Raw genomic sequence first — 14,091 nt, forward strand, 5'->3', positions numbered from 1 at the left:
CATTACATTCTGATGCCCACATTCCCAGGGATTAAAGAAAATAATATACATAAAGCACATTCGCCGTTCTGATTTGCTGGGGCTTTAAGCAATGAGTGCCTTTTTCTGTACTCTCTCAGTCTAGAATCTCCTTCCTCTCCCCTTCAACTGAAACTCTTCTCGTGTATCAGAGCATGGACCCCTCCACGACAAAATCTCTGTGCTATTCTGATCACCTCTGAATTTATAACTTGCCTCTAGGCCTCCCTGCTACCAGCTTCCTTAGAGCGTTCGGCAGTGACAGCTGTTGTACGAGCTGACTCCTCACTAGCTGGCAAGCTTTACAAAGGCAGTGACCATGATGCCTGCATCTCTGTATCCTCCCATCACCTGGCCCAGGGCCTGGCCCCTTACTAGGTCCCCTACTTGGAATTTGTCAGTGTCAAAATTAACAAAGGAACATACTTAAAAATATGTCCTTTACATATTCTACCAGAGAATGCAAATAATTACCTAAACATATAATCAAGCTCACGGTGGTCCGTGCAAAGAAAGAAAGAAAAGGACAGGGAGCATATTTCAGGGTGCTGAGTGAACTGAGGTTTCCTTCTTCCCTCCAGCTGAAGGGAAGACACAGAAAAGAGGGTTCCAGGTGGAGGGGCCGACATGTACAAAGCCGTCAGGCGGATGCATCACAGAAAAGTCAAGGGCTAAAAGAAGACCAGTGTGGCTTCAGGGACAGGAGTGGCCGGGAGGGTGATGTAAGGTGAAGCTGGAGAGGTGAATGCAGCCATCTCCTGCTGACCTTGAAAGTCAAGGTCAGGGGCGCAGCCTTCCTTGGAAGAGCTTTGGGAAGCTTTGCTGGTCTTACAAAGAATCATCAGAGCTGGGCTTCAGGGCTGAGGCTGCTGTCTCCTCTCCTGGTAACCTGTACCACCTCCAGTTCCCTGGGTAGAACTAACCCCACCTTTCTGACTGGGAGGCTGCAGAGAAACACACAGCCAGCTTTGCAAACTGTAGTGTCCTAGAAATGGAAGCAACTGCCATTAAGATAGAACGCCTTCAGAGAGAGCTGAGCCCTGGCAGAGAGGAGAGGTCAAGGGCACAGGCACCAGAGCCAGCGGGATTTGGACCGTGGCTTCCCCATGGTCTTCAGCAAGTTGCATAGCCTCTCTGGGCTTCAGTTTCTTCAGTAAAATGAAAACAGCATTCACCTCGTCAGGTTGTTGGGAGGGTTAAGTGAGTTGACAAATGGGAAGAGCTCAGCAAGGTGGAAGCACTCAAAAATGGTAGTCAAGACATTACCATTACCACCACGAAGGCGGTGACGACCTTCCCCCTCCATGCCCCTTCCTACTGCAGAGGGCACAGCTAGTAACACCGGGAGGGCAAAAGCCAGGGAGGGTGCTGCTGAGCTGGCTGGATTTTCTGCTTGGCAGGGAGAAGGAGGAAGTGGATTTGGAGAGGGGGAGCAGGCTCAGCAGGAGTTGGGACCCTGTTCTGCGTGAGGACAGAAGGGATGGGAGGTCTAGGAAGCGGAAGAGGAGTTACTCCTGGGAGGGGGTAGCCATCGCGGCCCTGGGGACGGCGGTTAAGGGGCTGCAGTTACATTTTCAGGACTTCCTTCTATGAGTCTGACTGTCCTCACTAAAGAATGGTCCAATTTCTCAACCTCAATTTCTTCTCCTCCTTTGCTAAAAGAAGAATTGGAAGACAAAAAACAAAATATATCTGCCCTTTTCAATTCTGGCCCAGGCACATGTGCATGATGTGTGCCGGCACACGTGTGAACACACAAACGCTTGTACAGTTACAGACCCTGTGGAATCTCTCCTTTCACAGAGAATATCCCTCAGTGCCTAGGATGGCTCTGCTCCATCCACTGGCCTTTAATCTGTCCAAACGGATACGTGACTACCAGGCTATGGGCTGCAAACCTCGGCCTTTTCCTTATTTGGGGTTTTGTCTCCCATCTTCACACTTTCAATTGCTGGAGTTTACATGGTTTGAAAAAAATTACAATGTTGGTATAAACAGTAGTTGGTTTTGCGGCCACCAAAAGGTTTATTTTTTTCTAATGAAAGGTAAGGGTCTTTTTAACTTGTTAACTGTAGGTGTGAACATTAAGCCTTGTCAGAATGACAAACATTGGTTCTACTGGCGAGTAACGGCCCACCTTTATTTTAGAGATGTCATATTTCAAAGTGACTGTGTCATTGAAGAAAACATAATAAATACTTAGGGAAGGCAAACGATGCCTGCTCTTAGTCACCCAATTTAGCAACTTAATTGGAAACATATCTGTGTTGTGTTTCAAATGTCCTGTTTCTAGTTTTGGTTCTCTAATAACTAGCTGTGTGATCCTGGAAATATCTCAACTCCTCACTTGAAAACCAAACAGGGTCTAAACGCTGCAACAATGTCTATGACAGGAAAGGCAAGAAGGAGCAAGAACTGCTCCAGGCAGGTGACAGCTGAACGCAGAGTGTGATCCTGGGCCAGATCCAGCAGAGAAGGAAGAAGGCAGCAAAAGGAATTATTGGATCAACTGACAACTCTGAGGCACGATGGCAGACTGCTATGGTTCCTGGAACTGGTAACTCTACTGTGATTCTGTAAAAGAATGTCCTTGTCCTTAGGAAATACACACTGAAGTATGAACGATTAAAAGGACATGATGGTTGCAACTTTCAAATGGTTCCAAAAAAATGTATATATATACATATACACGCACATGTGAGCACATGTGTGTGTGTGTGTTTGTGTTGAGATAGAAAGAAAGAGAAACAGAAAAAGAAAAAAAAAACAAAGCAAACAGGGGAAACACTAACTGGTAAATAAAGGAAACATGTAAGAGTTCTCTGGGATATAGTTGAAATTATCCTGCAAGCTTGAAATTATTTCCAAACAAATAAATGAATAAAGGGGTGGGACTAAATTATGAATAAGGCCCCTCATTCTAAACCCTGCGGTTGGAAGGCAGGGCCTGATGTAACCGTCTTCCCCAGGTGGACAAGCAGCCACAGCAGTGCCTGGTGTGTGCATGCAGGGGGGAGCCGCCCTGAGGACTCCCTGAGGGACAAGACGCTGAACAAACACTTGTGGTGACATTCGCCGTCTCCGCCATCAGCTGCGGGACTGGAAAGTCTCGTTCCCAGATATGTGCCTCCAGCAGAGGCTCCAGGGGCCGCCCTCTGCTGGGGACTGGTGGGCACGGCGCCATCCCCGGAGGCAGGGCAGCCCGCCTAGCAGCCTGAGACCCACCGCTCAGAACCGAGGCCCCACTCTTGTCTCCCTCTGATGAACACCAGCTCAGAGCACGGCTGGAGCTTGTATTTTCTCCTCTTCAAACTGTCTTCTCCGACAGCCATGTCAAGTGCCTCCACGGTCTCACTGCGTGCAAAATTCCCCTTCACAGGAGGCTTTTCAAGGTACCATTTTTCCAGGACCAGAGAGACCTGGATCATCAAAAGATGAAGCCCTAAGTCCTGTGAACCGTTGTGGGGGGAAACTAAGTTACCACTAGCACAGACACCCTTGGAAGTAAGGAAGCTATTTATTTATTATTCACAGTTGGAAATGTTTTATTTATTTATTTATTTATTTATTTATTTATTTATTTATTTATTTATTTATTCATTCATTCATTCATTCATTCATTCATTCATTCTTTGGAAACAATCAAAAAACACGGATCAGTATTAATAGTCTTCAAATATATGAATAAGGTGATGGATACAAAGATCTCTTCTACTGCCGTTATGAATACCTGCAGGCAAGGAGCTGCGTCTCACCCACCCATGGGCCCCTCACAACGTCTAGCGGTGCTGAGTTCCAGAACAGGGGCCATCGGCCAGCACTGACCCCTGCAGACTGCAGCTGAAACAGTGCCCCTTCCCTTCAGACCAAGCAGCCTGCACTCAATCATGATTGGCTCCTTTATTTATGAAGGAAAGCTGTCAGGAGTCAGAGAAGCCGTTCACCTGACCTTCGGGGGGTCCTTCTAGTCGAATGATTCTCAGATGGTATTTGTGTAACATTCAAGTGATAGACACATCCAATAACTCAAAAATATAGAAACCCTTATTTTAATACAGCAGTTGGGAATACAATGTGAAAAACATAAGCCTGAGATTTAAATGGTTCTGAATTAAAATGCAAATAAATGGGGAAACCAGGCAATTAGGTTAAAGCAGTTTGGCCAATGCCAATTGGAAATTCTACCTAATACTGACAGTAACAATGTTTAGAAAATCGAGGTAATTAACTCTTGCTGACATGACTGAGAATCGGCTAAATAAGATCCCCGAAAAGAGCAGAAGGATAGGAGAAAGGAGGACACAGTTGTACAGACACAAAAGGGGACTCACGAGGGGAAAGCAAATCTGCTTGAGGCGGAGGGAAGAGGGAGAGAAAGACAAGCAGCGGGGTAAGACTCCAGCTCTCCTCCTCGAGGTTTTCAGACATGTTTCCCACCCCGCCCAGCCCCTTGTCTCAGCACAAAATGTGCAACAAAGGCCGCTGAGAACAGAGTGACAGACTGCAAACCACAGCAGCTCTTCAGTGCCTGAGGCCTGATGCAGGCCTGCTGTCTACACGTTGTTTGGTCCATGGTAAATTCCTATCAAATCTGGACTAATAAAATGTCCTTGAAAAGTGAGTCTGCAGAGTTGCAAGTTTTAGACAGATGGTTGGAGCCAGGCTAACAACAAGGAACTGAGTTTTCCTCTCTGGCAACGCGAGATGGTTGTGTAACACAACCAAGCTGATGGGAAGGCTACGTAAGCCAGAGTAATACACTGCAACTGATTTTCAATAACCACGGAAAACCTCTCTCTTAAACTTGTAATATCTTGGTAAGGTTTTACTTAACCTTCCAAACAATGAAAATCAATCAATGTCAGGACAGAAAAATTTTTACCCACATAAAGTGTTTACAGTCAAGTCTGTTAGTACTAGTTTATTTGCAGCCCATCTCCCTAAAGACAGCAAACAGTGATATTGGTGGCCCTCTGCAGTGGGCTATGAATTCAGCAAAGTATCAAGATCAAGCAGATGCCAAATGCATATAACTAATACTCTTTGAAATCCAGAAATGCTGGCAAGAGAATGAGTTCTTAAATCTAGGATTTTTAAAGTGGAGGTTGTGGGGGAAAGTGAAACGCCACCTCCCAATCACTCAACCCCAGCACAACGCTTGACTGTCTACGGGGCAAGAGTAAGCTAGTTTGTGACTTTTGAGACGTCACGAGCAGGTCTGAGGTGAATGTCCTTCGCTGCTGAATTAGAAGTCAGCTACAGCAGGTAGAGCTTCTCAGAGAGTTCCCCAGGCTGAGAACTCCCATGGTGTGTGCTTTTAAAATATGTCCACAAATTCTTTGAAACTACTCCCATCAAGAAACAGAGTCTAATTTTCCTTCCCTTAAATGTGAGCTGGACTTAGTGACCTGGATCCAATGAAGAAAATGAGGCTGGAAGTGACCTGCTGTGACTTCTGAAGCTGGGTTATAACAGGACGTACAGCACCTGCCAGGCTCTCTCTTGAGCTGCTCACACTTGAACTCCAGCTGCTGTGCTGTGAGGAGGAGGCCAGGCCAATGGGGGACACGGGCAGGTGTTCCAGCCGATAGGTCCAGCTGAGGTCCCAGCCCACAATCAGCACTGAACAACTAATCTTATGTGTGCTACCTCAACCACGTGAGTGAGGAAGCCCTCAAGAAAATGCCAGCTCTTACCGCCCAGCCACCATTTGACTGTGACCACAGGAGTGAAAATCATGTAGATGAGGCCAGTCAACTCACAGAATCACAAGAGAGAATAAAAATCAACAAGTGTTGTTTTAAAAGAGGTCTGCAAACTGTGGCCTGTTGGTAGAATCTAGCCTGCAGCCCATTTTTCTACAGCCAGTGAGCTAAGCTGGATTTGGTACATTTTTAAAGAGTTGTAAAAGAAACAGAACAAGACAAAACAAAGAAAAATTTGTAAAAGAGACCATATATGGTCCTCAAAGCCTAAAATAGTTATGGCCCTTTAAAGAAAAAATTTGCTCACTACTGTCATAAGCCACTAAAGTTTTCAGATGGTTTGTTATGCAGCTACAGATAACTGGAACACATGGTGCCTTTGGAACAAAATAAGTGTCATTGATGGGCAGATGCTGGATTTAGAGCACCAGGAAGGTCACACTGAAAAGCCACAACCCAACTGCTCTCTGCAAGTCAACACTTATCCTACCAATGATTGCTACTGTACAATATTCTAATTTCACAAACACACTTGATCAGCCAAAGCAAAAGTGATGGTAATATCATTCATCACCCACGAAGAGTACCTTAGACATGTGTCTCAGATTTGATTCTAGATTAAACTCCAAATTCTGAGGGACTCAATAATTTTAGTAATAACAACTAGCATTTACTGAGTCTTTACTAAGTTCCAGACACTGTTCTAAGCTATTTCATATGTATTATTTCAGTTAAGCCTCATGACAACCCTTATTTACATTTTACGGATGAGAAAACTGAGGCACAGAGAAATGATCAAACTGGTCCAAGATCACACGGGTAGTAAGTGTGGAGTCAGGACTGACTTGCCTCTGTGAAATTAATGACTGCACTCTGCTGCTCCTCTCCAGAAAAACAAAATGTCTAATCAAGACATCCAGCCCTGAGTCAAAGAACACAGCTGGCTTCCCTAGGGAGGGCAGCACCCTTTGACCTCCCTGACCAGACTTCCCTGGGTGCCTGCCAAGGGTGCTGTCCATCCACTAGGAATCAGGACTGGGACCTGGGTCTCCATCTCCTTCCCCTGAAACCTAGGACCTTGATTAGCACTAATTTTTTTGTGAAGAGGATCTGAAACTGCTAGACTAGCTCCAAACTACCGTTAGTTTTCAGCTGTTCTTTCCAAACCATCAAAGTCTTCCCCAAATTTTCCCCCTGGTTTCTGTCAATCAACGCATGGAAAATTATGCTTGCCGAAGGAATGATCCTCAGAGGGAGACGCAGTATACACTGCCAGCCTTTGGCTAAAGAAAATCAACAGACTGATCAATAGCCAATCAACAAACCACTGTTAGGACCAGTGATCATGGAGAATGAAATGAGTATCAGTTTCCTCACCTGCGAAGTGGAAGTGATAACACCTATCTTTATGATTTGTTGTGTAGATTAGTGCCAAGATGTATAAAGGGCCTAACCCAGTGTCAGGCATTCAATTAATGGTGGTTATAATTATTGTAATTTTAACACAGAACATGCTTCTCTTTTAAAGACCTGATAACTGGCCGATGACATTTCACTGAATAACTGGAAAAGCTGTTAATCACAAAGAAAGATCCACATTGATGAAATAAGACACAGAATATGAGTTGCTGCTTCCCATTGGGTCACACACTTTTAATCTCCCTTTGTAATAAGCCTTTCTAAGCTGGAAGGTGTGGTTTTAACTATTTATAAAAATGGCCTCTTGACATTTTTTTTTCCAACTGAACTTGGCATCAATAGCTGAGATCAGTGTGAGAAAGAAAGGGCGATGCTCTGACCTTAACAACATGCGAGGCCACCCCAGCACCGTGACCAGAGGCACACACAGCACCTTGTCTACTCACCAGAAGGGAAAGATGATGAGGCGGCTGATGAGAAATACGGTGGAGAAGATGAAAAACAGAATGTTACAGGTTTGCTTCCATCTGGCATAAGAAAACATCTTAGCAGACTGAGAAAAAAAGAAAGAAATTGCATTCAGAGAGCATGATACTAGAATAAAATCCTCACATTTAATACTTATGAATGGAATGGTGTATTGGATTTGCTTCAAGGTCTCAGTGGGGGGCGGGTTAAGGATGGGAAGTAGGTGCAACAAGACCGGCTGTGCTGATAACTGTTAATGCTGGACTGTGGCTCCACTAGGTCTGTATACTCTTCTCCTTATCTTGTGATATGCTTGAAATTTGCTATAATGCAATGTTAAAAAATAGTTAAAAACGACTCTAATATTACTCCTGTCTTTCACAAGCCCTACAAATTAGCATAATTTTGGCATGCATCTCATCTGGGTATTTGCTGACTTCCTCCATTTAACCGGGAGGAGAGCTGGCACTTTGCAATCAAGGTGGCTACTTTAAGACCGATGACAGAAGAGGCAGAGCCTTGTCCTGGTTGAGATAAAGTTTTAAGTGCTCGATTTTCCCTACTTACTTTATGCTAGTCTGTACTGCTCATATTATCTGTGTTGAGTAAAAAGAATAACAGAAAGTGTCATTTAATGTGGTACTAAAAGTTATTTAAGAGGGGGTGGGAAGCGGTCGGAGGCTGCTGAGTGTAGACCATCTCTCTAGGGAGTGTGGCTTCGGCCTGCCAGTTCAGAACTGAAGTCACCCCAGAGGCTCCAGGCCCATCTAGTACAAGAGAGGCAGTGTATTACACCATCAGGAACGGTTTACATTGTATTTTCCATACTTCCCATGGGCTAAGGATATGATCAGACCGTGGGGTAGGCAGGAGGCCCTAAAGGGAGTAGCCTCCGTTCTGAGACAGAAGGCTAGCATGCCAGGTGGTGCCAGAAGTTTAGAGGGCTTGGAATGGAGTGGGGAGCTGTTTCAAGGGTCAGAGGTCAGGCCAGGGTGGGTAGCTAGAGATGTGCACAGGCGTGAAGGCAGCCCACGTGCGAGGGCAGAGTAGCACTCTTTTGGGCAAATACACTTGCAGCCGATTCTGGGCTATGCAAACATGGATATCAGACAGTAACCCCTCTCCTTTGCTAAGGATCAGTCAAGACACTCTTAAAGTGCTGGGTCCTGGATCCAAACTTGAACGTGCAGGATACTAGAAAGCATCAAGAAGATGCATGAAGAAGGCAAAAGGCTGCTTATGAGTAAAAATTACAGATGCCGAAGCTGTTCTTCCTTGCTAAGAATTGACCCACCAACTATCCTGAGGAACATGGAAGATTAATAGTCTCCATCTTTAGGAAGGTCTAAACAGAGTCAAGAGTTGTACCATGTCTGAGTTCAGTAAGAACCTGACTGAGAGGATAAATACTAAAACAAACCACTCAGGGAAGCTGTGGAACAGGCTCTCCTGGAGGATATCAGAGAGGCTCCAGCCGCTCCATAACGCTGTCTCCACCAGCTGATGGAAGGCACTGGCCTTGCTCATTGAACCTCAAGTTAAATCATGACTTGTGAATCAAGAATGATTCATGATCACTAATAACACAAAGCTGTTCACATAGTTCACCCATGAAGGGACCTGAGTTTGACATCTCACTTTTCTTCTGTGTTTTTTTTTTTTAATGTAAAGACCTCAGAATATTTTCAAACGGTAAAGAGCTAAACATTACAATATACCCTAAGGGGTAGGTATGACTTCTTATGTTACAGCTGAGGACAGAAAAGAAAGCACTAAGTGATCTGTCCAAGTCACCTAGTAATGTCATGTCATGTCAGTGACAGGTGGACAGCGAGACGGTGCTTATTCCCAGTCCCAACATCTCACTCTCCCTCTCAGTAACACGATGAAGCAGTTTTTACAGTGGACTCACACCAAAGGCAACCGAACTAGAGGGTCAGAAGCATAGAGCAGCATAAAATTCTTAAGTCATGGCCAATGTGGTTTTAATTTTCAGACAAGGTTACTGAGATATGATTAGAGAAGGCAGTAATTATAACAGAGATGGCTACTTTCAGAGGGCAACACGTGGAAAAACTGGCACAATCCCTCTTTTGCTAAGCCATTGGCTGCCCTGAAGCACACACAGTAACCTCGACCTTTAGAATTTGATTTAGATGTCTAATTACGATCACATACAAGAAAGAAAATTCTGTCCACAGCTAGTATTTTAACAAGAGTCAGTTGCTTTAAATGGCTTCAAATGATTTCTGGTTACGTCTAGAATGGGATTGGGCAAATTACAGTTCAGCCTATGGGCTAAAGCCAGTCAGCCCTTGAGTTAAAAATGGTTTTCACATTTTTAAAGGGATATAAAAGAAAAGAAAAAACAACAGCAAGGAAAGAATATGTAACAAGAGACCTTACCTCACCTTTTACTAAAAAGTTTGCTGAACCCTGATCTAGAAGAACAAGATCCTATTAAATTAAATTAAATTTCTTCCATATCAACTTACATTCCATTTATTAAGCCCTTCAAGAGGCAATTCTGAATGCAAAATGGGCCAGTTTTTTAATTTTTACAATTACATTATAAATAGGTATATTTAAATGGTGAGCCAAGTGGCCCTGGGAAATGTGGCCCTAAGTACAGCGAGAGGGCTGCTGCCGTTAAGAGACCCACTGCCTCAGGGTAAACAGGAACAAACACACAACAGAAATATGTAGGGAAAATAATCCTAATTTCGTTTTGTTCCTCACATTTTGTGTGGTGTGGGATTGGGAAGACTCTTGTTGTAATGTCCCCTGCTCCGAAACATTCCTTCCTTAGAAAATCAGTGTTACTTAAATAAACATCAGCTCTCGTTCCTTAAAGCTGGGGGAGGATCCCTGCAGGACAGTGCAAGCATCCAGTGGGTGTTCAGCCTCGGCTTAAGTGAACGTATGGTGCCATCCAGCATTAAGACTCCACCATGCCATAGGACTTACAGTTTTCCTTTTAAAAGATTAGAGTCCATTCCTTCTTCGGATACCTCAGCTTACTTTCTGAGCTAGTCTCTGCATGAAACTTGCATAAATGGAATCCCACAAGTTAACCTCTCTCTCGAGCACCATGGAGAAGGAAGGCTGGAAACTAAAAACTGAAAGCTTTCCTTTCTTTGAGCTTGAGGGATCTGGGAACCTAGAGACATCTACAGACTCTGGGTGCTTTCAGGACGGAGAGCTCTGCTAAATCACTCACAGGCAATTCTTCCTGTGACGAGTCGCAGAAACACAGGACACAGTATTATTAGTTGTCTAATGGCAGACGCTTACCTCCAGCCAAAAGTCAGCCACATCGTGCACAATCATCACAAGGGTCCCACTGCGAATATAATTAGCACACCAAGAGAAGCTCATCAAACTAATCGCAGCCAGGTGGTGGATGACATGAGCTAGAAAGTCCTACATAATGAGGGGAAATGGATACCATTGAGCAAATGCAGTTATTTCCCAATCACTGAAAGAGATAATAATAATGATAATAATAATAATAACAACAACAATTTTAAAACTAACAACTTACATTTGTGTATTTTGAAATTTGTAAAATGCTTTCAATTTAAGTCTTAAACACAATCCTTGTGAGGGAGATAGAGCAAGTTTTATCCTCATTGAAGTCGCTTAACTTGGAGACAGCACTGAACAGCTGTCACCTAAGTCCTAACATCCACTGTTCTTCCCACTCCCCTACAGTGGATACACACATACACACACACACACACACACACACACACACACAGACAAGCATATTCCTGTGCACATTTACATTTATTGTTTATTCCATGTTTATTTCCAAAAAAGAAACAAGACAGATACAACAGAACTACACAACCATTAAAATCAGAGTTACTGCATATAAAATAAGTAACAAATGAAAATGGAATAACTGTATCAGCAAATATATACCACACCTACCAGGATAGCTGTAATAAAAAAGACAGACAATAACAAGTGTTGGCAAGGATGTGGAGGTGTTGGAATCCTTACATATTGATGGTAAGAATGTAAAATGCTGTAGCTGTTTTGTTAAATAGTCTGGCAATTCTCCAAAAGTTTATACATAGAACTACTAGATAGTCCTACAATTCTATCCCTAGATAAACACCTGGGAGAAATAAAAATTCATGTTCATGCCAAAATTTGTATATGAGTGTTCATAGTGGCATTATTTATTTATAATAGCCAAAAAGGTAGAAACAACCCAAATATCCATCAATTGATAAATGGATAAACAAAATGTAGTATATTTGTATGGTGGACTATTATTCAGCAGTAAAAAGGAATGGAGTACTGACACATGCTACAACGTGAATGAACCTTGAAAACATTATGCCAAGTGAAAGAAGCCAGATACAAAACCCCACGTACTGTATGACTCTATTTAAATGAAACATGCAGAAGAGGCAAACCCACGGAGACAGAAGTAGATCAGCGGCTGCCCAGGGCTGCAGAGGTTGGGAGAAGTGGGGAGTGACTGCGAGAGGGCACAGAGTTTCCACTCGAGGTGACGGAAATATAACTGCCCATGGTGATGACTGCAGAATTCTGTGAATATACTCAAAACCACTGAATTATGCACTTTAGATAGATGAATTGTATGAGATGTGAGTATCTTGATTAAAATGTTTTTAAGAATTTAAAGATTTCAGTTTCCTTGTAGCCAAAGGAAAATAGTAAACATGATACTAACAGCCTGATTTACTGAGTACTGTCTATACACCGGGAAGTGCTTTATATGGATTAACTTGCTTAATCCTCACAACCACCAGAGGAGATAAGAACTGTTTTTAGCTTCACCCTACGGATGAGAAGATCAAGTAGAGGGAATTCAACCAACTAGCTCGAGATGCTAATGAGTGGTGCAGACAGGGACCCAAACCTGGGCAATCTGACCTGAGCCTGTGCTTCACCCACCTCCTGATAGTTTATGTCTCCAAAGGTATGTCTTTACAAACATGGGACATATATCTACATTTCATGCTTGAAAAGGTGCCCGATGCACCTGTAAATAATGAAGAGAAACCAAACTACTGAAAAATCAAAGGATCAAAAGTGGAAAAAAGATAAGATCATTACAGGATTAACCTACCTGAGTGTATCTAGGAAGACCTTCTAAATAATGACTTTTCAATTCTATCCCTTGAGAAAAATAACTCAATTAATTATATTGTGATACAGTCTCAGATTAAAGTTAACAAGTTAATTTATAGCCTTTATTAAATTTTCTGAAAAATGAGTTCATTTTTATCAGATTTTTCACAGTATGTTTTTATGCTTCGATTCTGTAAATTTAAAATCTTCAGTTGACGGCAGTAGATTGGGCCCCTTCGTGATGGCTAACGTACTCTATCACTCACGCAAACATCGTTTAGTCAAGCCAAGTTGGTTTTAGCTCCTTAATACTGAATTCAACTTAATTTTATTTATCATAAAATTTTGCTACAAACTGACCTTTTATATAGAAGTTTATGCCAAGAGTATTTGTCATCTGATCTGTACTGCTAACATATATCATGAAACCTTGTGACTATACTGAGAGTCTAATATTTTCTGTACCAGCAAACAGGAGTCAGTATAGACCAAACAATTCCTAAAACATCTCACTTTGTGACTTCAGAGGATGCACTTAGCATGCCTGTGACTCAGTTTCTCTGCAAATAAAGCAAACCCAATAGTGCCTGAAGCAATGTTTCCTGACAAGGATCTTAGATGAATTAAGGAAAATGTGTTCAAAGTCACTGAATATATCAAAAGAATTCTATAAAGGGGTTTGTAATCAACTAAAAGATGTGACAGTAGAATTAAAACTACTAGCACTTTCTTCTTTGCACTGAAGAACACTAAATTCCAAAACCAAAGGGGAAAAAAAAAGATATCAAAAAGGAGAATTCTTTTTGTATTGAATAAGAGTGGAGCTTCAAAATTAAAGTTTCTACAGAAATAGAAATATTTCACTACAAATACTTACCAGAGCATGGACATATCTGTACTATTCTATGTGCTAAAAAAGTTTAAAAAGCTATGAGGTGGAATTAAACACACACAAAAATACAATTTAAAGAATAGATTTGGGGCAAGGGGATGAAAATTTTTGAAAAACTGGATAAAGAAGCTTTATAAATAAGACACTTACCTTCCTCTTGATATCAGAGCCAAGGCTAAATAAGAGAGACCAATAAAAACTCATCTCCAAAACGTAGTACCAGTACTGGGATGGCAGCAAGGCCTGAGGAAAGCAAGAGTATTCACTACTTTAATGTCACCATATAAACAACTTATTTTAGGGATTAAAACTATTGTTTATGCCTATTTATGCCTATGCCCAGCAAAAAATATCGTTTCAAAAAAAAATGAAGGTAAAACAATAACATTTCCAAAAAAGCAAACCAAAGGGCCTTCTTCAGCCAGAAGTATCATAGTTCCAGATGGCAGCGTGGAAATGCAGGAGGCAGGGAACACC

The 14,091-nt window shown here is 42.5% G+C and overlaps 1 protein-coding gene across 2 annotated transcripts in view; it reads right to left on the minus strand.

The window, feature by feature from the left end:
- CERS3 (ceramide synthase 3) overlaps positions 1-14,091 on the minus strand; it is an 89,062-nt gene that overhangs the window by 26,460 nt on the left and 48,511 nt on the right. For both annotated transcript variants that reach the window (XM_006182673.3, XM_032468964.1), the window contains exons 7-9: positions 13,765-13,857; positions 10,905-11,033; positions 7,589-7,695 (exon numbers count right to left, since the gene is read on the minus strand). In XM_006182673.3, the coding sequence (XP_006182735.1) occupies positions 7,589-7,695; positions 10,905-11,033; positions 13,765-13,857 (329 nt within the window). The remainder of the gene's footprint in view (positions 1-7,588; positions 7,696-10,904; positions 11,034-13,764; positions 13,858-14,091) is intronic.

This window comes from Camelus ferus, chromosome 27 (assembly GCF_009834535.1).
Source record: "Camelus ferus isolate YT-003-E chromosome 27, BCGSAC_Cfer_1.0, whole genome shotgun sequence".
Classification (NCBI taxonomy): domain Eukaryota; kingdom Metazoa; phylum Chordata; class Mammalia; order Artiodactyla; family Camelidae; genus Camelus; species Camelus ferus.